The sequence below is a fragment of the Calidris pugnax genome, unplaced genomic scaffold (genome assembly GCF_001431845.1).
Source record: "Calidris pugnax isolate Ruff unplaced genomic scaffold, ASM143184v1 scaffold95, whole genome shotgun sequence".
Lineage (NCBI taxonomy): Eukaryota > Metazoa > Chordata > Aves > Charadriiformes > Scolopacidae > Calidris > Calidris pugnax.
Genome location: NW_015090885.1, coordinates 1,124,348 through 1,150,068, shown reverse-complemented (window position 1 = coordinate 1,150,068; position 25,721 = coordinate 1,124,348). Strand labels below are relative to the sequence as shown.

The following is a 25,721-nucleotide window of genomic DNA, read 5'->3' as shown; positions in this document are numbered from 1 at the left end:
AAAATGGCAAAGCTTAATGCTGTATAACTCATTTTTGTTTTTAACTACAATGGAACAACTTGCTGAAATGTATTTACTTTCTCCCTCAAACACAAAGGGCATTCAGAAATGTAATTTCTTATATACACATACCTGGAAATACAGAGAGAGGAGAATAAATTATAAAGAAATGTAAAATGAATATCGTATTCTAACATTTAAAGAAAAACATACTGTATTCATTTGTCTTTGCATTTAAACTGCACAAATATTCTAGTTAATATTCTACCAGTGTGTGGGTTTGGGGTTTTTTTGGAGGATATATGGTAAGTTTGAAGCAAAATTAAACTTGCAGCTGATGAATGCAGCTGAGGGTATCATTTTAAGAGCTGAACTAAGGCAAGAAGGAATTGACAGACAGCACTGATAAAAACTATGGAGACTTCCATTACTGACTGTTATATTTTTGTGGTGACAAACAACAAGCAGAACAAATACTACTCCACAAAGTTATTCTGAAAAAGATTTAAAACAGTGGATGTAATTGAAAAAAAAGTCATCTATCTTTAGGGAAAGTGTGAAAAAAATAGTGAAAATTATACAATAAAATATTTTATTTAGCTCCTTTTTATATGTGTATACACGTATATTTATATAACAGTTCTGCTTCCTCTCTCTGATAACATCACTCTGTAAGCTGGCACCGTGATATAAATTAAGCCACTCGTCTGACACTGCTGCAGTTATTAAATAGACCACATTGAAAAATAACATTTTTAAAACCGTTTTCTCATTTCCCTTGCTGCTGGCTTGTGGAGAACACCTTGCCTGCTTCTTGACAGGTCAATTATTCCAGTGCTCAGCTTCTTCTTACAGATATGAAAGAACCCAAATCGCTGCTCATCTTTTCCAGATGCAGCCAAACAGAATTCCATTTGTTACCTTCACAAGGCCAAAGAGGCAGGAGATGGATGGGTACTGAATTGTGACAAATGTCTGGTCTAGAGGAAAAGTCTAACTGCAGTAAAATTGATTTTTGGAGGTAGGCCTCAGAAGTAACATTGCATATAAAATTCAATCCAGCAGAAAGCTATCACTACCTCTTGGTCGCACTTTGCCTTTACCAGGGCTATTCGTTTTGATGTCGCAAAAAACTTCCAACGCACGTATCACTCTTCCAAATTATTTTCTAAAAATAGTATACCTGACATTTTTTAAAAGTCAAGTCTAAAAAAGCTCATTTTCGAAATGGAATCACAGACAACACAGCAAGTGAGATACCTTTAAATAGACTGCCATCTTTCTTCATTGGATGAAAAGCAAACCACTGTCATTAGACATTTAGTTGATGTTATTTTTGAAATATATGAACACCAACATAATTACAAAGATAATGTGAGGAATTAAAGAAAATACCTGCAGAACTCCATCTACTGAATGTCTTAATTTTCTCATGGAAGTACTTAACTTTATCACCCATGCAAGAGGAAGAATTATTTACAGGGGCTGACATTTGTCTGGTGGTAATACTACGTGTTACAGGTTGATTTTTTTTGAGAGAGACACTTGTAAACAGACTCCTTGAAGGTTATATTAATCTACAAAGCAGATTTTAGGCTGTGAGTTATACATATCTTTAGGCAAGAAAAGTTTTTAAAATCTTCACTATGTGGAAAGTTATTTCACATTAACAAAGTGGCCTTTAAAGTAGGAAATCACCTGACAGGCTCTGCTGGGAGATGAGGTTTATAAAAGAAAATGTCATTCCTCAAGTATTTTATAGAAATAAACAGGAGGTACAAAATATTCTCTCTTTTTCAGTAGTTCTGAGTTTACCTTTACCAAAAGCCAGTTAGATGAACTAAATAAACAACAAAAATCAATTGAAATTAGACAAGGAAAAAAATCTGCTAGTAAGGGGGGGAAATCCTACATTTTAACTCTAGAAAAGCAATTTCACCTATAGAAAGATTTTTCAGTTTTCATTTTTTTTTAAAACTTTGTTCATACTGCTGCAAAGATATTCTTTACTGGCTGATTTATGCTTTATAGTCTGAACAAAGAAATGGGAACCATAAAGTCCCAAATTCTAAACCAAACTTGAACAATGACTTCCTACATGCTCTTCTACGTGTTACAGGACATTGAATTTCCTCATCTATAAAGTAGGGATGGAAACTAAGTTATTTTCAGGATTACTTACTGGTTGAGGGTTAATAATAACAAATCAAAGAGAAAAGTGAGTAATAAGCGACTCTGTTCTAGAATTAAAAAGTACTTGGCAATCAGCACTAAATTAAATCTCAGGAGAATACCGTAATTTATTAAGATGCATCTCTTTAAGAGGAAGAAAAGAGTCCACTCAAAACCCATGGAAACCATAAGAGCATTTTGAAACTTCACTAGTATTTCTTTCCCGTCCTTTGAAAGGAATCAATAAAACAGAGAGAAGATGAACCCTCATTGTTATGATCATCCTTCTACTCTCACAGAAAAGATTCTCTGGGCAAAGGTTGTATTAGATATGTAGAAAGGTAAGTTTCTTGTACAATTCTAAGATAAAAAAATAAAAATTACTTATATCTCAACATCACTCCCTTTACTTTTCGATAAAAAAGCAGTCCTAGTGTGCATATATTTTAACAAAACTATGTATCACGCTACGTGCTATAGAAATTTCAGTAGTGTAAACTGTTTACTATGTCTGCATCCTGCATGTTTCACATAGGCTTGAAAGGTACTTAAAGAAACTCTCCAAAGAACGAAATAGGAGAGTTTACTGAGTGGTGTGCTAGCAGAAACAACAAAGTGGCATGCCCTTGAGACTGGAATTCCTTCAGACTAGTTAAATGTCTGCCCTTCACTAGTCCCCGCTTCCCAAACAAATTGTTCATATACATTATTACCCATTCAGAAAGACATGCTTAACTTCAAACACTCATTTGCAAAAGGTTTCATCTATTAATTACATTTTCAAATGCAGACCAAAGTCTTTTATTGCAGCAAGACTAGTTACAAAAGAACGGCTGCTGTCTGCACTTCCTGGAAGACCCAAAGCCATCTGCACAATAGAGGGATGTATCAGCCAGAATAACATAGGACTGGCCCAGTGTTTTCTTCTGGAATACTTGCAGCATAAAACTGAATATTATGTTGAATCCCAATACCAACCCTATATCTAACAAAGAGAAATCATGTGGAAGAAATAGAGCTGAACATAGGCATACACACAATAACCAAAATAGTCGCTCTTGATTTCACCTCCAGTGCTAAGTAAGGAAGTCTGTCACTTTACTGACTCTTTTACTAACCTTCTTCTGTGGTACGAGCAGACTTTGATTCACTGTCCATTCCTTGGAATTCATTGAAGTAAGGGCGAACTTTAATTTCATAAGTGACCCCCTTCTTCAAGCTGACGAGAACAGCACTGCGCTCAGTTGGGACTTTAACCTCCAAATTCTGCCATACAGCTGGAGAAGGTAGGCCAGATGTTTGGCGATACATTACTCGGTAACCTTGAATAAACTGGGATTGGCGGTCAACCTAGAAATGGCATTAAATGATATGTCAATAAATATATTAAAGTAACCAAACAATATAAAATGAAAACGAAACATATGCCTAGAATGCCTTTGTCCTTATGACAAAGAGAAAAACAGCAGTTGTTTATGCTGCTGAATTTAAAAGTTAAACTGCCTTCTTGTAAGTCAGTTGATTAATTGACTATAAAGAACATTTTTCTCACATTACTTGTTAAAGAACATTTCTTTCTATTTTCTCCAGCTGTATATATCATGATAATACCACCTTAAATCATAAAACAAGGCCCCACCTGCAACAAATCATGAAAAGAGAACTTTGGCATAATGCTTACTGCATGTAAACTTATTAAGCACATCTTGGCTACTGATGTGCTGAAATATGAGAAGAAAAGAAAAACAAATTCTTTTTAGAGAGGGACAAGTCTTTGAAGATGCCCTACATGCTTTCAGTTAGTCCATTACTTGGCTCACAGTTCATCTTTTCATGAGATGCTCAGGAAAGTAAAATAAACATAAGACAGATGCAGAGAAAACAACTTCCAAGGACATGTGCTGTTTCTTGCATTCACAGTTTAAGCATTCTCTTTGCATCCTGGGGCTGTGATGCTCCCAGGCCATCAAATGGAGATGGAATGTTGGTTTTGGTTTATATTTTATATGTTGCTAGGCAAGCACAATCCAAGATTGGACCATACATAGAAGTTTAACAATTCTAACATCATAGTTGTAAATAGGATTTTTATTCAAAGGGAAAAAGAAGTTTTTTATCTTGGAGAGGTTACATGCACTTTTTCACTTGGGGGAAAAAAAAAAGGCACAACCCAATGATTTGAGCTCTTATCATGTTTACATAAATTTTGCCTGAAAAAAACAGTCAAAACAATTTGATGGATATAACCAAACCAAATCCAGCTGCATCTGTAGCCATCAAATAAAGAGCCAAAGAAAGTGCAGCACAAATAACAAAACTATACAACTAGCTGTTTGGTACATTTCTGGGTTATTACTAGGATTCAACAAGTAGTATTTCTTTTCTGTTCTTGAGAATTTTCTAGCTCAAAAATATTTCAGAATTAGAGGTACATTTGTTTGACTTCTCTTAAGAATAAATGAATTTAAGGCTGAAAACACAAACCAGGGTCTATTATGCTTCTCCTATAATCTTGTTACAGTTTACTGAGGCATTCAGAGGGGACACAGATTCATAGACATTAAAAAGCAGGGCAAGCAAGAAGAAAGCTTTATTTATGAGAGCAAAGTAGAAATGTCTTTCATCAAAACTGTCACTGTTAAAAACCTTGCAACATATGTTACAACAACATTAAGCTTGCATTTTATAAACTTCTCTACATTCACTTTAAGTGAATTTATGCACTGAAAGAGGGATATAACTCACAATAATAGCTTGTTAATACCGAAAGAATCAAGCTGTGTTTTTAAGAAGAACATTAAGCAGCTGTTTCCAGATGAAGGGAGTCTGTAAATCAGAGTAAATTGTTTTTATCCATGTTTGACTTTCATTAATTAAATGTTTTGCGGACATAAAGACTTTATGAACCTCATGTTTACTACAAAATTCAGCAAGAATAACACTTTCATGCACTTTCTAATACATATTCTCAACCTAAATTACAACATAAAGCTATGATGTTTAATAATCAAACACTGAGTTTGATTCCTGCGTAACTTCTGGGTTAGACACTACATTTAGAAATGGTGTAACTTTGTTAGAACTTTCCATTTTGTCATTGCTGTGCTTTTAAGCTCTACTGACTGCTGCCTAGTGGAGACCATCTGAAAATTCAGAATTGACTAGGCTGAACAGTAACATTCTGTTGTTACAAAATGGTATGGAAACTGTTTTGTCCAGCATGGTACAAACACAAATGCACCCACCAACTGACTAAGAACTGGACCCCTATAGTATACCTAGTATACTCTAGGCAATCCTGCTTCAGCAGGGGAGTTGGACTAGATGATCTCTATGGTCCCTTCCAACTCTAGAAATTCAGTGAAATTCAGTGAAATACCTATAGCGTACAAATTTTGAGTCTGTCACACTTTGGTATCTACTTACATATAGGTAATATACAAATTATTCATACACCTCTTTTCCCTCTAGCCTTTTAAGTTCCTAACCAAAAAGACTAAACAATACAAGAAATATGAAAACAGAACACAGTAGTACAAGGGTACATTATATGGGTGCTCCAAACTAGCTTAATTTGGGGCTCACACAAGATTCATAGAGCTTTCAATTCGAAGTTTGATCACAACAGGGCTGAGTGATCTGCCCAAATTTTGGATTATCAACAGTGATTCCATTGTTCAGTAAGTAACTGGGAGGTTGCTTACAAAAGAAAATAGTATACATTTTTAAAGCTTTCTATAAACATCCAGTTGCATTCAATATTGAGGAGAGAATACAAAGCTCATTCTCTACCCACTTAAAGCTAGGCCGAATGAACAGGGCCTTTCATATGGTGAAAATGGTGTGAAACCACTCAGAGGACACTTCACTTACTGAGAAAGGTCTTTTTTTTTTTTTTTGAGTTTTCTGAATAGTAAGAAGTTGGATAATCCCATGGGTTAACCAGATACATTTATGAGGAATAGGACAGGTATATTTCACATATGTATACACACACACCTATATACACGTATACATACATACGGGTATATATCCATATATGCACACAGAGTCTTTTATGTAATACAAAGCCTCATTTCCTCTGTTTGTTATGTGGTAATTACATATCACTCCAACAGCAGGCAACCAAAAATATGCTTAGCATTAAAGAACTGTATTCAGTTGTGCTAAGCACCAAATAACTCGATAGGGTTATTACACATTCACACATACGCAGTTACAGAAACATGCACCGTGATTTGATGAAAGAATGTAATAATTTCTAGGTATTCTCCTTCCTCTTTTTTTTTTTTTTTTTTTGGTAAATGGTTGACACTTCCTCACACAAAGTACTTAGCATTATTACAGAGATCGCAGGAACTCTCTGCACTGAATACTGGGATCAGAGAATATTTCTAGTCTTCCTATGACACTCTTAACTACTCTTGAATTTGTACAAGCAGCAGTGACACCCACTCAAAGGAGCTGCAACAGTTGCTGATCTAAAGATACACTTTCTCCCTCAAAAGAGAGCTGGCAGAAAATGCAGATGCTCCCTTAAATGACAGAAGAGAGCAATTACTGGGTAGGTTCTGTTCAGCACTGACCTAAGGCTTTAAGGGGACCTACAAGCATAATTGGTTCTATATGCTCCTTCTCACCCTCCTTTACGGTGAATATGTCGTGAGGGAGGTATCTACAACCCGATGATAGCTCTCCATTTTTGCAGAACAGGAAACGTGGTTTCCCTGCACGTTCAAATCTGCACGTACTGCAGCTGAACGCTAGACAGGTTCAATGGGTATTAGATCATTCAGTTAGGCTATTAGGTTGTTAAAAAGATGGCAAGAAACTCATAATGCAGCTTATGCTAACAATATAAGCTCCTTTCAGGCCCACCTGCTAATCTGCACCCTGAAAACATTTTGCGATATGCTCTTTAGTATATAAATTTCAAACCCAAAATATCCAATACTCTGATCCCACATATACCCACAGCAATTCTCCATATGAGCAGAACACCTTGCACACTGTGCTGAACTCACTAGTACAGACTCACAGTGATCTCTGGAAATTCAAACAGCACTAACAGTTACCTGTCCTACAGGAACAAGTGATGATACACTGGAAGACTGTCTAAAAGACTTGAATCTTGAAGATTCCAATGAAGTACATTCACTTAAAATCAATGTCAAATTAAAAGACAGAGGTAAATAAATTATCCTTCTCCTTGGTAGCCTCCTAGAAGGCAGTCAGGATTTCAAAGCAACAATTCTTTTGCTGTATTAAAGAACTGATTTTTGTTCCTGCGTGTGCCACAGGGCTCCTTTATAATGCTAGGAAACTTTCCACATTTGGTCACATGAAACTCTCAGTTTTTTGCGCAGGGAGGCTAGAAGTGCTGAACTATAGTTGAGGTCAGCTAAAAAAGCGCTTGCAGTACACCATGTGCTGTTGCAATACAAAATGTTTTGATAAAAGTAAAAATAAATCAGGCCCAAGGTTTAAAATTAGCCATCTGATAACAGAAGGCACATCTGATTCTGTAAGTCTCATCAGCAATAAATATCTCTGTACCTCACCTCTCTATGTGTAAAGTTAGGATAATGTCACATTTTCATCATTGTGATGTTAAATTCAGTATTACTTGTGAAGCACCCGAATGTTACGGTTGAGAGCATGACAGATAAGCAAGCATGTGAGACAAACTAATAATTTTTTATTCAATGCAAGGTTTCAATGGTATGAATTTAATAAGACCTGGCACCACACGGTGAATAAAGAAGATAAAAAGAAATGTTGAATAGCTCCATGAAGAAAAGATCCTGTATGCGACCAGATAATTACAGCTACACTTTAATACTTACACACAAGAGAAGTAAATTTAAGTGACAATGAAAATCTAACTTCTAACATTTCTCTTCTTTTGAACACTGACTTTGTAAGCATGAACTTCTTTTAAAACAGACAAAATACGTGTGTATATGTATGTGTATATTTTAAATTTGCAATGCAGTAGCAGAAAACTGTTTCTGAAATTTTAAACTCAAATTCAAAACATATGAGAAGGTAAAACCAAAACAATCATCTCAGAAAGAAGGGGGAAATTGATGTTAATTTTCTGGGAGTCAGGATGCCATAAATTCTGTAATCACGGAAGTTCCTTGGCATTCAGTCTTGGAATTGCAGAAAGTCAACAAAATGAGTCATACTACTGTCATGGAACTTCTGTCCTTTCATATGATAGCTACACTATCTAACCAATTTATATGAATAGTGTGGACTTTATTATCTGGATAGAGTGGCTTTTTTTCCAAAAGACTATGTTTAATGAATTTGGTTTTTTTTTTCTGGTTGCTGGAAAGTTTTTAATTAGCTGTTCCAGAGATTTTTTTAATGTTTTTTGGTGTCTTTCTTCTCTCGGGCAATTCTAAAAGTCTCTACAGAGGCCTGTATGCTTCTCAGGTGGCACAGAGTCACTGCTTTGAGGATCTTCCCAATAAGCTGATATCCATAGCATCCCTAACAATTTACCTTTACCTTACTATGTTTTCTTCACTTGTTCAGTAGGGGCACCAAGAGACTCTTGTGTGTGAATACATATATATATATATATGTGCACATAAATACATATATGTATATTTCATCATATATAAAGACATTGGTTACATTGTGTAAAATTGAATTCTGTTTATATTGGGACTTCCTTTTGTAGTATATGCTAAAGCAAGGGCAAGCCTATGAAACTGTATTTCTGATAGGTTCCACACCCAAGAAAGCACTCGAAGAGCACTATATGGATGTGATCCAGGTTTACAATTACTGGCTGCTAACATCCAAAGTTCCTAAACTACCATCTGCTTGGGCAAAAGGGTTTGCTAGAAAGATTAGCCTGTCCTGGAGCTATGTAGCTGAAACAGACAGCAATTTCAGAAAGGAAAGCTGTGTGTTGACATAATCAATGGCAAAATGTAGTGACACATTTTCTGAATAATCTTTTAAGAAAGACAAACTTGTGAGTTTCTTGATGTATTCTAACCTGCCCCCCGACCACTGAAATTTGTCAGAACAAGGATGGTGCATAAGCCCCCATAAATATGGCTGAGTTGTGCAAAAACAACAGTAATCCTTATAATACCCAATCTATATCACACTTATCTTCTGTTATATAATGCCCTGTACACATTAATCTCTTAGCAATATTACATGTAGAAGAAAAGCCCTGAGTATTGTGAATACCTCTTTAGCAGAATTCATCCTATGTAATACAACTGTTTCAGTGGCATACAGTGCAGTACCTTTTCTCTTACTTTTCCACCTGTGGCTCTCCTTTCTCTGGGGCAGATATACCAAAAGCAAAACACTCTTTTCTGTTGTGCAGCACCCTGGGAACTCTCTCCTTCTACAGTTACAAATCCTTTCCTTCAAGTCTCCGGAAGGGAAACATAGCATTTTGAAAGCCAAACACTATATCAGAAATTCTACCCAGTAGTTTGACCCCTCAAATAGAAATGTTAAGTACTGCCAAAATGATTCTGGTCTTCTACAATGAAAGAATATCCACTCATTGTGGATAAGGCTTATGCTAGAAAACCAGATGCTACACAGTGGATCGGGTATCAGCACCACAGGCTTCTGACTTCACTACAAGTGCCCTATAGGAAAGCTGTTTTTGCATTTTAGGCTCACCAAATAATAGGGTATTGTCAGAGGTCCATATGCCTTCAAGTAGAAAGGGCTTTTTCATACAGCAATTTCATGTTGATATTCAACTTTGATTATTTTTTGACATGCACAGTAATAAGTCTACAGATCAATTATCCTTTAGATTATCATGTCAAGCATATTCATTTTTATAATACTTTGTCTAGTCAGACAGCTTGATTGCTTTGAGCTGAACACTGAAGACTTCGAACCTGCCTGTCTTGAAAGAGAAAATAAAATGACCATTATTTGCCTGTATACTGCTAGTTTATCAGAGCACTCACATTGTGATCAAGACTAGAGCTTTTCAGGGTAGTTAAAAACTGCAGGGATAAACGGGAAAAATTAAAGTGCTGTTAAAGTAATAACAACAGAAGCCTTACCGTCCAGGTGACTTGAACCGTAGTGGGTGTCAGCACAACAGGATTATGCAGTCGTACAATGACATCTCCCAGTTCTTTCTGGACTTGCCTGTGATCCACACCTTGTGCTGGTGGGCTGATATCTGCCAGACCGGGCACACACATAAAAGCATTATTTTAATGAGAAGAGCTACATATGGCATCAATACAAATTAGCAAATAGCTTAACAACCTGATTTAAACACCCTTTTTTCTGCTTTTTAATAATAAAAACAATACGTACTAAGGTTTAAATATGAACTCCAAAGCATATCAAGTAATGCAAACAAACCATTCACTTTTAGCTGCTTAGGAAATAATAAAATGTAAAGATTTTTAAATGAGTAATCAGTCTTGATGATGATGTTTTCTCAGCCTTGTAAGAACTGAGAACTGTAAGAACTTGATGAGAGAGGCACAATATTCATGAGTTCCAAAATACTCAGGTAATAATAATGCTGCCCAGATGTCTGTAACCAAATTGGTTAGTATAACTGAAGAAAATGAACGGGTTTGTTGGTTTTTTTTTTCAAATTTTCTCAGAGCATACATGACATTAAGTCATTATATGTTTCCAAACTTTCACTAAGCTTCCCCTCCCCACATGCTAAGCACACAAGAAACCAAACACTAAAAATAGCATTTTCTTCTGCAAAACAATTTTTCCCTTTACAGATATAGATAATGAAATCTAGTGAAATATGAAAAAAAGAATTAATTTATGAAGCCAAACTGATTCTGATCCAAGAAAAGGCCAGCTTTTGCTGGCTGAGTGTTTTTACACTCTACCACAAAAAATGACTCTTCAAGATTATGTCAAATATTCCTTCAAACTGCATGGAGAAATCATTTTTTCTGGTCAAAATCTGAAGGAATTTGATCACTTAATATACATCTATGGAAAACTGTGACTCCACCTCCAGCACCACATGTGGTCTTAGTACCTAAACCTTAGGGATCACATTTGGGTTATAACATTGTATTAAATTGAATGAAGCTCTATTATCTTTGCTAAACAGGAACTGAAAAAACAAAATATGTGTCAGAAAATGAAGAGATGTGCAATGTGTCTTTTTAGTGATAGTTTCTAAAAATCATAATTTTCAGTTACATTGCACCAAAGAAGAATGTTGGGCTACAGCTATCACCTAGCTAATATATCCCCATAGCATATTCCTTCCCTCCAACCTCTGTCAGCCAGTGAAGTCTGGGTCCATTCAATAGATCCTTCAGGGATCTTATAATGACATTCTTGGTCAACAGTTACAGATGCCCTTACTAGGTCAGTTGTCTCTGTGGGTTGCATAATTCCTGTTAGAAATACACATACTGATTATTTCTGCTGGAATTTGCTTGTAATTTTTCCAGAAGAGAGGATTTGGAACACAAGCACCTGATACATTAAGGTCTTGCCTGTCTAGCCATCTATGAATTCTGCTTGGTTTTACCATGGGATTCACTAGCCAAAGCCACTTTCCCTCTTTTTGGATCAACATCATGTCCTTGCGAAAAGAATACATACATAAAGGGTTTTTTTCCCCTCTGATGGTCTTAGATACAGGACTATGCAGCATGTGATATCTTTTAATCTTCTAAATATTATTAAGAAGAAATAATAGTGCTCTTAAAAATGAAAGATTTAAAAATAACTGAGTTTGAATTACAGATTTTGAAAGAAAGTAGGTTTTGATCATCAATATTTCAGCTTCATAATTCTGGATTATGAATTTTGGGTTCTGAGTCAGCAATGAACAATATTGCCACAGGTTTCTACTGATATTCAAATGAAAATGGTTCCATGAATCTCCAAAGGGAATATAATCCAAATACAGATGTTAGTGAAGGAGTTTGTCTAGCAAATTATGCCTATTCAAAGTGACCAAGACACAGAGAGATATAATAAAATAAATCTGTAAGACAGCAACTCAGACTGGTTTACGTGATGAAAATTTATGCTGTTATCCACAAAAAGCTATGAACCTTGGTACAAAATACCTACAGCTACCCATGGCTACATTTTAGGTTAAGTTATCCTGTGGTATACAACCTACAAAGTGCCTATATTCCCTCAGGAGAAAAGACATTTCTCCATAGTGTGTTTGTATGAACTGCATTTCATTATTTTAATAATAATTTCATTATTTTATTTCATAAGTCCAAAAGCAAGGGAAAAACGTGGGCTAATAACAATAAGAAATGAGTATCAAGGTGTATATGTGGAATTCTGTTTTCTGATATGTACACTTGGAAATACATGCGTATGCGATGCTCACAGTGTAATCATAGTCTTGTAATGTCATTTTCACATTACTAGGAGACTTCTGGCTGAAAAGTAGTTGATCTCTCTATAAGGATATCATTAAGTACTGGAATAATTAAATCATGACTCAGGCAAAACTGGCTCAAGAAGCTATATTCTGATCCCAATTTAGAGGTGTCTAAAATTAAATAGGTTATATATTTTCTCTAACCTCTCTTTTAACAGCTTCTACTGAACTTCCTATTAGTTGCTAGTAATTTAAATTCCAGGATTATATATAATATCTTTAGAGTGTTTTTTAATATATGGTTTAGTATGTTAATAATCCAAGCAAGAAACTCCTTTCTTAGGAATTATTAAAAAATTAGTAATTACTAAGAATTAGAAAATACTGATTTCTCTGTATCTCATATAAAGTAAACCTTTTGAAAGTGCCTGATTGTCTACTTGTAGTCCACTGGTGAAAATATGTATAAAATCCTATTACTTGTATTTGCTATACTTAATATCAGGAAATTAAATGCTTCGCTACTAAAGCTACCACAGACACCTGTTGCAAGGTAATATTATATAGCACTATTATAGCTGCTTTTTAATTCCTCCATGGCCACTGTGAATAGGCTTTCTACTGTGTGTCAGCTTCTTCTGTGAGCCTGAATTGAATTCAGGCATAATTAGAAATCACATCAAAACATTATGTTAATTTTCAATTGATTTTATGATTTAATTCTATTAAACTGCAGGCTTGCAAAGAAGCTATAAATCCTGTACATGTCTCAGTGTGCTTGACTGCTAAACAGCTTCTGGAAATGGAAGCTGCAACACATGCTGTAGCTAATTAAAAGACATGTTTTTACTGAAATCAAATTGCTTGTCAGTATGTCAGATGAAAAGTCTATACTTGACACTCAAATGCCAAACAAAGTTGTTTTTTTAACTAGGTGATAAGTTACGCAGACTAAAAGGCTGGTGCAATGAAAAGCATGAGTCACCCTATAATAGTGGGAGAGCAAGAAAGAGAAGAAAACTTTTGATACTCTGTGGATATTAAAGCCATGAAATCCCTGCCCAACCTACTTCTTCAGCTTTTCAGAAAGCAGCTTTGTTTCTCATTTTACAGCAATGATTACTATTTTGAGGATGTTATTATTGAGGACAGCTTTATTCGGGAATAGACTGGGATGAGAGAGGCTGGATGTGATGGTTATGTGATAAAGAAATACCACCCTACTCTTGTTTCTCTCTTTCCATCTAGGACCAGCAAAGGAACCAAACCCCTTACACACGAGGGAGGCTGACACAGGATGCACTCTCCACACACGCTTTTGTAACTTCCACAAACAGAGATGGAGGATCTCATTCTAGATTAACTGTGAGAGGAGCTATTACTTTGGACTTGAAAAAAAATTATGATTCAAAAAAATTATTAATTCATGTATTCCAACCTGTTTAACACAGAACTACACTCTTGAATGAAGTATTCAAGCAATGTGTTGTCAAAGCCAAAAAAATCCATGCTGTGAAGAGAAATTTTCTTGTGGCAGTTATATGCAGTTAGCACTTGATGTAATGTGAACAGAATTCAATATTCAATTCAATAGCAATGGAGGATCACAGCTATCAATTACATCACCACCCTATAAATGAGGGATTTCACTTCAGCCTTCCCCCTCTTTGTTTAAGCAGTGGATTAATACAAAGAATTCAGAAATCTAGGTATATAAATAGAAGACATACACTTTTCTCAGAATAACTTAAAAATATTCTTAGCATGCAGATGACTTAATTTACATGAATTCTGTGCCTACATGTTGGACTAGATTAATCAATTCAGGTATCTTGTGCAATTCTTTTGATTAAAACTAATGCTAAGCACGGTGTCTGTCTGTCATAAGGACTTGTTATTAGATTTATTTATATATTTATATCCTTTTATTATAATGGAGAAGAAGTAAGGACATGGAGATAATAGGGAAGAGAGCACAGTATTCAGAAAAGCTTGGGTAACTCACATTACTTTCAATAGAAACCAGACATCAAGGAGTGCACCAAGTCTAAGTGAACTGTGAACCTAAAGGTATACAATGTACAAAGAATTAAAGAGCTAACCTATCTCTCCTGAACTCCAAATTGATGCAGCAAACATTGGAGTGTTTTTTATCTTTACTGGTTAAGCTCAATTCATGACACCTTCAGTGAGAGTGCTGAAACCAAATGGCGAAACTGACCTATCGGTCAGTTCTCAGTTCCTTCTTTTTATTTTACCTCAAGCATGTAAGCCTTAATAATTATTATTACCTTGTGTTCGGACAGGATCTGACATGGGGCTGGGATCACTCAGACCTTGTGAATTGATAGCTCTCACCATGAACAGGTAGATTGTATTGGGGCGCAGTCCTCTCACAGTGTAGAGAGTGGTCTTCACGTGGTTAGCCACTGTTTGCCAACTATTGCTCACAGACTGACTGCAATGAGAAGAGGGTTGAAGATTACAGGCTAACTCAAGAGAAAAATATAGTGAAAGGACCTACTTTTGTAACCCCATATCAAGTCTAAATACAGGGAAAAAAAAGTAGTAAAAGCAGGGTAAAAATAATAATAAAAATTTTTTTTCAGTTAACTCATCCAGATGGGATAAAAAAAAAAATAACACAACTGTCAAAAGTGTTCCTCCTTTCAACAGAAGCAAAAGCTTTTGCTATCTCTCTAAAATAAATACCTGCAAAAGGAAAGTACTGAAAGCTGTAAAGTAAATTCGAATGATAAATAGGGCACTCTTGAACATAAACCTTAGAAAAGAAAATCCTGTTAAAAGAATAATTTTCTATACTGCTAAGTAAATTACGCCAATAAATTGTCATTGGAAGAGAAGTATTCTCCTTGAACTAAATTCATACTCAAAGTTATAAAAAAACCTTCTGAAAACATGCTTGTAAATGAAGGAAAGCATATGAATATTTTTTTCTGTCACTACATTTTCCATTGGACATTATAATTAGATTACAATCCACTGTATGAAGAGATGTCAAGTGTGATTGTTAAAGTAGCTTTTAGTGAAAATGCTTGGCTCTTGTTAAAGTTATTGAAGGGATGCCATTAAAGCTTAACTAGGGTGAAATATCACAAAAGTTTAAAAAGAAAATTTTATTTTATTGTGCTTTGTTGTATCACACTGATTAAAAAAAAAGTCTTTAAATGTATTAAAAGGAAAAATAAAATGGAAAGCTTTCATGTTTCATGTTGTTTCAGTTGTTTTATACCTGTAATGCATAAAGGGTAAGTTCCAGAACAAAATCAGCAACTTGCACATACAGTAATGTTCTTTGCATATTAACATAGCAAGATGAAGCATTATCACTATACGGTCTTAGATTTGCATGCATACTATTTTGACAAATTCTTGCATGAACTTTAATTAAAATATGAAATAAATTATTTGTCATTTTTTTGACATCTTGATTAAGGAAAACATTTAAGAATATGCACATTTTTAAGCCAGAGCATGTACTACTGATACACGTGAGACATAGCCCATGCTTAAACAAACTTGCTGAATTGGAGCCCAGGAGTTCTCATGTACCATATATTTATTAATTGCTGCTGTGTTGAAGGGAGCAGCTGGATTCTGTTCTGCCTCAGGCTGCAGGACAAAATCCTAAATTATCAACACTGGCCTTTTCAGTTAAAAATTTTAATTTGTCTAAAACAGTAAAAGATAGAAATGTAAAGTGCTTTGACTCTTTAATAGGAGCTGCTTTAACAAGAACAGGAATTAAAATATGCAGAGAGGCTTCAGGATTACCCACTTATTTTCAGATTATTTGTACTATGAGTGTCAAGATAACACTGGCCCAAATTATTTGACCTGCAGCATTCCCACAGGAGACTCTCATTGATCACCAATGCTAAGGAAAAAGTAACAAACAATGACTGCATTGTCCTGTTATATTCCTGTTGGCCTGAAGAAATAGTTAGATGCTCCTTTAATGAATCACTTAGAAAAAAGTGACAAATAAAAAAAAAAAAAAAAAAAAAGAATCAATGCCTGCCATAGGAGTTGAACCTTTTAATGAACTTCTAATGATATGTGTAGAGCCCGAAAGAACACCACAATACCAAGAGAACAGCTGGTACCAGGGCTCAAGCAAAATTAGAAAGGAAGGAGATTAAAAGTGGAATAATTCACATACCTAAAAGCCTCAATGATATATGCACTAGCTGGTAGGCTTCCAGGGGTCCCTGGTTGCCAGGACAGGGTGACACTGTTCTTAGTAACATCAGTGACCTGAGGTTTGGATGGTGGTCCAGGGAGGTCGTTTATATCATAATTTTTACTGACTGTTGCTCCACCAGATTCTGTGAGGGACAAATACGAAACAATTATTTTTTACCCTTGATTGCATAAATTTGATCAAAGTAGAAGATTGAAAGGAAAAATATGCCAAACATCTGCAAAATCAGCATAACCAATGTTCTTAATCTGTAAAGAGCTGTCAACAATTGCATTATCACATATATCTTTGGATGAAGAGCTAGTTTTTTAGGTACATACTGAAAGAAAAAAACCACAACACTCAAAAGGTTATATATAAATATATTAAAAAAGAAAAGAAAGAATAACAAAAAAGACCAGCTTTGCTGAAATTTACATAACATACCAAAACCTTAGTTATTAGAAGGCTGAGAAAGTTCCTTTATCCAAACCAACTCCAGTACTCACAGAGAGTACATTGGATTTTGACAGGGTCTCTGTGTAGGCATAATCCTTTTCTTGCTCAAGCCAATGACTCCTTGAATTCACAGTTTATTAATACCCCTGTTTAGAATAGTTACAGTATGTTGTTGTCACTGGTGACAAATACAAATTGTTGCAATGTCAATGGGCCTTTTAAGATAATAGCAATGAAATGCAAGACGTGTGAAGGAACCCAGCCTTCCCACCTACAACTCCTCCATCTCAATCCCAGAATTTCTAGAATGGATTACTTGACTCAGATTGCTCTAATACAGTCTACACTTTCATTTTGTGCCAACTGAAAACCAGCCCCTGGACATTGCTTACCTGTCACCTCCAGCACAGCACTCCAAGATGTCTCCCCACTGGAACTTGTAGCAACGCAAGTGTAAGTCCCAGTATCAGACAACTAGACGTAAAAAACAGTTAAGGGCAGTTTTAGAATCAGCTGACAGAGTTTACTCTAATTTTCTTTTCTCAGTGTTTCTTGGTAAGAAGGACTTAGCCTGCATCTTACACCAGACTAGAAGGCATCAGACATTTTCAAACAATCATTTAATGGTGGCTTACTTTTAGACAACTATAATAATATTTTTCTAATTGTAATTTTTATATTGTTAATGGTACCAGTACAGCATGTAAATGCTACAGAAGGGATGTTTTAGACAGTCAATCTTTGTATTGTTTACAACAAATGCAGGTGAAATCAGGTAACAGTATAACAATTAACTTCTTAGAGGATAAACATCTCACCATTCATTATCCCATGATGACCCAGATATAGAGTTTCCAGTGCCAGGAAATCTGTTACATCATCTTAGACTCTTATGTCAAATGAAGTCATTTTATAAAGGGCCACCACACATACAAATACTGTTGCTGAGACTTAATAGTGGTTCTCTCTACACAGACAGTCCTCCAAGCCATTTTCAAATGGCAAAGTTAAATCAGATCCTACACCAGGCTTCCTTTCTTCTGTTTCACAGGGGATTTTATTTCAGGTTTGCAATTTCAGGCACTTTGGTAGCAAAAAAAAAAGCATTTGTTTAAAACTGTTGTGATTCCCTTGTCAGTTCATATATTTAAAATTTATTTTGGGAAACCATTTTGAATTACATTGTAAATATTAATCTCATTGCTGTCTAAATTGTTCTACTAGAAAATTTGCCAAGTACTTTGCTATTCCTTACTTAAATTTAAAGATTTCTGAGACGGGAACCAGTGAAGACTAAAGAGATGGGTGGAAAATGGTAACTTTACAAAGCATAAAATATATAGAGGTGCTCTCCTACCACTATGTATAAAGCATGGTAATCTGGAGATGGAAGCAGAAGAGGAAGAGTGCTGACTCTAGTGATAAAAGAGAAGAATTATATTCACCATCAGACGACTTGACGGAAATAGGACTGCATCCAAGAAGCTTTATTGGACTTTAAGGAATTGTAATGAGCGTTCTGCTAAAAGCAGATTGGCACAATAGCAAAAGTGCTTATACCCCACTCTTCAAGAAGAGTGTCAAGACAAATAAGAGAGATGCTCTTTAGATTACTTGTTGATATATAATTTAATTGATTTTTAACTTGGTCATGTTTGAATTTTGTTGGTGTTTTCTTAGATACACTGGGACTGCAGTATACCATTCTTAGGGGCAGGAAGCAACTGGTTAATGTAAGTTCAAGAGCCTGAATGACCATGACTTGCATTTTAGGAGGTGCTTTCTCTGTGAAATACAAGTAATAATTAAACCACCCTGACAATGCCTCAGAGACTCAAAATATAGAGGAACTGCTAAGGAAATGAGAAAGACTCTTGAAAGGAGACAGATTTTTCAGAGGAGAGCGCCTTATTGTATTCTGAAGTAGTGTTTTATTTTGCTTCTTCTGAGCTTTTATTAAATATACAATTCTTCATTATGTGATAATGGAGAATATTTCTCAAGGCTATGGTTCTCAACTTCATTTGTGTACTACCGTGACAGATGGTGTATGGCATACTCAATGAAGTATGTGGTATGTACAACAGAGTAACTTGCAGAAGGCAAACTCAACATATAAAGCAAGCTGGAGATATGCTGCCTTTTGCAAGTCATGGTGAATTATCTGACTTCCAGACTCTGGATGGATTAGATACAGACATAGTGTATTGATAATTCAATTATTTATACTTTTCTTGTGCTATAGAAAAACAACAGGGGAGGTGAATGGAAAATCTTTGCTCTTCAGTAAAATAAACAGTTTTCTTCCTTAGTTACTGCAGGTGTCTAATTCTGGCGTTGTACACTTTTACAGAGCAGAAGGGAGTTTTCCATCAGTGTGGACCTGTCTGAAAGGGTACTGAGTGAGTGACATATATAAGTTTTTAGTTGTCTTCCTCAGAGCAAATGGGAAGGTTGGCTCATCAGAAAAATCACTAGGTTCATGTGTATGACTGTGGCCCACGGTTCATCATAACTGCTGCAGACTCCTGAATAATTGGATTTACACACACAAAGAGAAGAGGATGGTCTCAAAGGTTTAAATAGTAGTGGCTCACCTTTACCCATATCCTGAAATCTTTTATGATTACAATAGTGATTATTATTTTTGAGTGGAGGAGACGGCTGAGGACATGTGGGTGATAAATCTGAATTTGTTTTGAACTTGAGTATGTAACTGTACTTGGACGTATCTCGTGGTCATTTTTTGTTTCAGAAACATTGCTAGTCCTTGCTTAGGAAAATTGCAAGGAACAAAAGAAATCTGGTTGTTATGGTTGTGTGTGTTTTTTGTTCTTAAGGCTGAGTCAAATGGTGCACATTACTGCAATCGAGGGGTTTATAAAAAATGTCTTTCTGAGCCTTTAAGGAAAATTGGCTACTAGTGAATGAGCCACTTAAGGATCAATAAAAGCTTCATGTCTTTCCAAACCACACTCAGTACTAATACTGTTTTCTTCTCCTCTTGCAAGCAATTTTTTTTCCTTTCGTTTACAGACCTTTTGCCTCTAACAGCGAGATTAATGCGCCGGCACGATTCAGAACCAATTTCATTGTTTGCATAGCTGCATGCAGACAGGTATCCCAGGAGCTTCTGCCTCATGGACACTCCACAGAAGCCCATCATTGATGCCTGAAAGTTTGTTTGAAATCACTAAGCTTCCACCTTTAATTGCTGCTTTCTAACACTACTGGGGAATCTTGACTATTCAAGCGCACTCTTTAATCCAGCTCTACAGGAAAAATGCATTAACCTTCATGGCCTAAACCTGCCTTCAGCCCAGGGAGGAAGGATAAATTGTTTACTCAAGGAAGGCTAGCATAAATTTTTTAATAAATTCTATTTTGTTCCAAGGAAGTTAACAATTCATCTATGATCACTGATGAGATGGTATCAGAAAACAAAACTGCACTTTATGTAATTGTCCTCAGTAGCTATGTTTATTGACATTTTTTTGGATGGCAAAGCTAAGTGCAGAAATTACTGCTGATGAAATTAAATGGTTTCTGAAATTGTCTTTAAGTTCTTGACAAATAATTACATTTACCTTACTATTTTTCCATATAAATGCTTGTCCTCATACACACAAACAACTATGCATTTTTATCTTTGAAAGGAAAAAATTAAAATCCCAAACAAAGATTAGTAATGCAATGTTTATCAACAAAATTTGACATTATACTATTTGGAATATTATAAAATTTCTTTGTATTTTTAAGATATCCTGTTATCTCATGTGTCAAAATGTAAATATTATGATAGGCATTTCATTGTGAATAGAAATCCGTCTGCCTATATGTTACAATATTAGATATCTTCTCCCATTCACAGTCTTATGAAACATTTCCAGCAAGCGTAACATTGGAATAAATCAGCCAGCTCAAGACTGCCAAGATTCATTGACAGAGAAAGTGCACAGCCAAACCCTGATGAACTCCAAAATCACTTGCCAGCACAATAGCTCCTTGGAAAATGATGATCAGGTGTTGAAAATGAACTGCTCTAATTTTTAACAGAGACAACTGGGCAGTGGCTTCATGGTAAAAGCAACTGAAAAGATAAGGAAGGCCTGTCCTTTTGTGTGTCTATTTCTCCCCAGCTCATTTTTTTTATTGCAACATAAGTAAAAATTTGAATATCAATTCTATGTTTAGGTAATTCTAATAGAAATATTTGATGCTAGTTTGGCTTTTCTCCTTTCCCCCCCTTCCCCACACAACATCATAGAATGAAATAGGATACAGACTTGGTGAGAATTTCATAGTAAAAGAGACAATTAAATTAATTTTGAAGACTACAGACAGCAAGACAGAAGAGCTGCTTGAGACACACACCAACAGCTCAACGCTAGCCATGTACCACTTGTTTTGTTAGCACTACTTACCCGCAGAGTTTTAATCTGAAGTGTCCCCTGATCCTGTATGGATGTTCGAGGGTCTCTGCCCAGGAAGGTGAATCCTTCTTTTAACCAGCTGATGACAGGAAGGGGGTCACCAGTTGCCTTGCACTTCAGCAAAGCTGTCCCATCCACTGCCAGTGTCTGGTTGACTGGCCCCTGGAGGATGATGGGTGGAGGCCTATCTGTCAAGACTAAACAGAGACACACGTGTTGGCATCCACACCTTTAACGATCCTCTGCTGCAGTTAGCCCTTTCCATGACACAGTACCAATTTTAACAGACTGGTTTAAGTTAGCCTCTAAAAGGCCAAAACCAGTATTTTTGGAAGACCCCCAGATACAGGTTAACAATTAAATGGTATATTTGAAAAGTAGTTTTGTAAGAATTTTATTTCCTCACTGTGAGATAACACCTAGATATATAAACTTTGATTAACAAAGATCATCAGATTCATTTGATTAAGACAGGATGAAAATTAAGACCTTGATCCAGAAAAGAACGTTTCTTATTTCTTCCAATTTAGGAAAGCACTTAAAGCACATGTTTAATGTTACATCAAAATGTGCTTAATTGCTTACCTGATTTAGGGCCTAACAGAGAAAATCTGTTAAAGTTCAAAGTGAAACACTGCAGCCATTCTAGCATGAGTACCAACCACATCCCCCATTCATGCTTAACTTGCAAGTTTTCATCAGCAAAAATATCTAACAATAATACAAAACATTTTCACAATCTCAGTGATCTAAATGACTGCACCACTCTTCCAAGTGGAGAAAAATTCAAACTCCATCAAGCCATTTAATAGCTTACTTATCAAGTAATTTCATCACCTTTTTGCCCCTAATAATTTACATTTGCATGCTTGAAATACTGCTTAAAGGACTCCATAACCAGTGAGCGAATACATGGCTGTGTATAAACCTCATTCTGTGATCAGTGGGATATCTTGAACTTGAGGTAAAACGCTCGTGTTCACTCTTCTTGAAAGACCAGTTTTTCAGAAATAATTTTGCTGTTGAACCTATTTTCTGAGCTATCTGTTAAGCAGCAAAATATATCTCTTTGTTTCTAAAGAATGTGTTTATACCAAATGAATGTGAACTACTTGAATATAAACAATGCTATGACTCCTGCATAAAATCAGTATAACAGAACTGAAAATTCACTTTTATATATTTACCTGCCACATTGCTGCTGCTTTAAATCTTTGAACAACTGAAGAATTATAAGATTGGTACTAAATATTGTAACAGGCAGGATTAATTCCTAAACCGATATAAGTTAGCCTGCTTCCACTGATGTCAATTGAGTTTGAATCATTTATTCTAGCTGAGAATCTGGTTCATTATAGTTCATACACAACACCTGATTCTAACAATGAAGTGAAAATAACTTCTTGTGAAGCAATATGGTTTCTGTTGTATTTGAGCTGTTTGAGATGCAAACCTCTGGAACCTTCAACAGATCCAAAGCACTTTCATTATGTTATTTAATAAACAAAAAATATTAATGAGATGGTACTGGTACATTTTATACTTAAAATAATTGTTTCTGAAATTGTAATGTTGCAAAAAAACTAACTACCTTCTTTTGTTAACAATATACACAAAGGATAGAACCAACAGTGTTAGCAGCACCTTGGAGTATGAGTTCGTCACATTTATTGAAATTGAAAGTGAAAATAGAAAGCAAAATTAGACTATTTATTAACACCAGAATGTGAAAGCTATTTTGGAAATTCTGAAATATGACCCACTGAACGCAGAGATAGGACAGGAAACACTGTATTACAAGAAAAGAGAAAATGTAATGCATTTTCACCTTGATATGATTTTTTTTTTTTTTTATCTCGTTGAGGTTCCTTATGACCACATAGTTCAGCCATTTGGTGGAATAAAAATTGATCTCAGCTCATATGTACTATCAGCAGCACAAGTATATTCAAATAAAAACTCGGCTGTGTAAGTTTTCATTTAGATTTAACGTAAAATAGCAAATCCTAGTTTTCTAGATATTCCTAAAAATAAAGGAAGAAGAAATACTTAAGGTGCTAACTATTCCATTGCAGTTATTTGCTGCATCTAATTGCCTTTCATATGTGTAGCAATGTAGGTATTTTCAAAACCTACAATTACAGATATTGTTCTTTGGCACATAATTAGTTTTTTTACAGCCCAAATGAGGAGCTCATAATCCTTTAAATAGCTCTGATCAATAGTGTAATTGAAAGTCTCCTGGCCAGAAGGAATCTTCATTTTCAAGGGTGTTATGGGTGAAAGACCACTACAGGTTTCCATGACACTAAGGCTAAAGGTTAAATGAACACTTAGGGTTTCCACTGATCTGTGAACGACTGTATTGTCTTCACAAGTATGACTTGTAAATCTTCTCTAAAACGTGTATACGTGTCTGTATTCCTACTACACAGGTCTCCATTACAAGGATTCAAAACTCAGTTATAAGTTTAAAAAGATATATAATGAGAATTCTGAGGAAAAAAGAGATAATGAAAAATATGCACAGAAGGGGGATTTTGCTAGTTTCTTTTACAATATTTTAAATTTTATTTAAATTTTATGTTGCTTACGTTGCAGAAAACTTTAATATCTCTTGCACAGAAACATTTTGAGTGGCTAAACCACATTTTGCACAGTGAAAAAAAAAGTTGATTTCAAAGTTAATTTAATTTTTAAAAAATGGGGGTATTTATTTGTCAGAAACCACATATTCACAAATTCTGGTAACTGGAAAATTATCAGGTTCCTTTTCTGATAAAATGCAGCTTCAATTTTGAGCAGACGATCAGAAAAGAACAAATTATATTTATTAATGAACAGTTTATTCACTACAAATGCAACTAGGATCAACTGAAACTGTTTAAATTTGAGTGGAATTCGGTCAAATTACAACAGGAAATTAAAATAAGAGAATGACAAAATGAAGTCTTTACTTTGGCACTTCCAAAATCAACATTTCAAAAGCTTTCCTGGTGAATAAGGGGGAAATAAAACACAAGTCACGAAATTCTCATGACAAACACTATCACGATAGGGCATGGTGCTCTCCTGAGAGGTGGAAAAGCAGAGACCAACCCTTTCTCTTTCTTTTTTTGAGGAAGAGCTTCACAGAAGGCTGTGAAGTTGTTCTGATTTTCTCCTATTTGAAACTGTCATCCTTGCTATAAAACATGAAATATGTTTTATATTGATATTTATTTATTTATATATGACAGGAATCATGGTGGCCAGATTTGCAGATGAGTAAACTGTGAGTGATATTAAATTCTTCCAAGAGGGTTTCAGAGAGACATATTCCAGAATATTTAATAGCCTCATAGTCAAAAAATAGCAGAGGAGTTTGGGAAAAAAGCCTTAAGTGTCTATTCCAAATCAGTGGAGAGGAAGCTGTTGAGATGTGCTGCCAACTCCTTCTCTCCTGGTTGTTTTTGCTTGGCGTTTTTTTTTTTTTTTTACTCCTGTTCTGAATTTTCCTTATAGGTCCAGCCTTTTGTTTTCATTCAAAAGCCCATAAATATGATTTTTTAAAAATCAGTTGAATATTCTAAAACATTTCATTCTTATATTGCCATCCGCTGGGCGAGGTTAAGCTGGCTCCTCCATTCCAATACTCATCCTAAACTGCAACTGCTGGGCTGTAGGCTGATCCTACAGTTCAGCATGCAGTGGCTGAAATTTTTATTAATAAATATAAGTAGTGACTAGATTTGGAGAAACTGATATCTTCTTCAAAATACTATGTGTATGATGGATAAATTCATGGAATAAATTACTAATTGTAAACTATTCTTTTTATCTTGAGCACAGACATAGTTAGATGTAAGCATTTGGTTTATTTGCATGATCTGTCATTTTAAGACTGTGAACTGCATATTCACTTCTACGGTTTGAAAGGATTGCTAAGATTGTCTCAATTTTTAAAATGATTTTGCTTTTCCAGATGTGCGTTAGACAGCAGATTATATGATAGCCTTTCAAGAAAATACAAGATTTGAATTTCAAATACACTGAAGGCTCTTAGCACAGTCCATAATCAGCAAAATTATCACTCAACTCCCTACATTTCATCACAGTTAGT

At 35.3% G+C, this 25,721-nt stretch overlaps 1 protein-coding gene across 1 annotated transcript in view; it reads right to left on the bottom strand.

Annotated features, from left to right (window-relative positions):
* The window catches only part of ROBO2 (roundabout guidance receptor 2), a 936,606-nt gene that overhangs the window by 76,235 nt on the left and 834,650 nt on the right, over positions 1-25,721 (bottom strand). Inside the window, exons 10-15 of the mRNA XM_014947324.1 lie at positions 21,611-21,816; positions 17,579-17,660; positions 16,707-16,872; positions 14,815-14,981; positions 10,239-10,360; positions 3,291-3,522 (exon numbers count right to left, since the gene is read on the bottom strand). Coding sequence (XP_014802810.1) covers positions 3,291-3,522; positions 10,239-10,360; positions 14,815-14,981; positions 16,707-16,872; positions 17,579-17,660; positions 21,611-21,816 — 975 coding nt within the window. The remainder of the gene's footprint in view (positions 1-3,290; positions 3,523-10,238; positions 10,361-14,814; positions 14,982-16,706; positions 16,873-17,578; positions 17,661-21,610; positions 21,817-25,721) is intronic.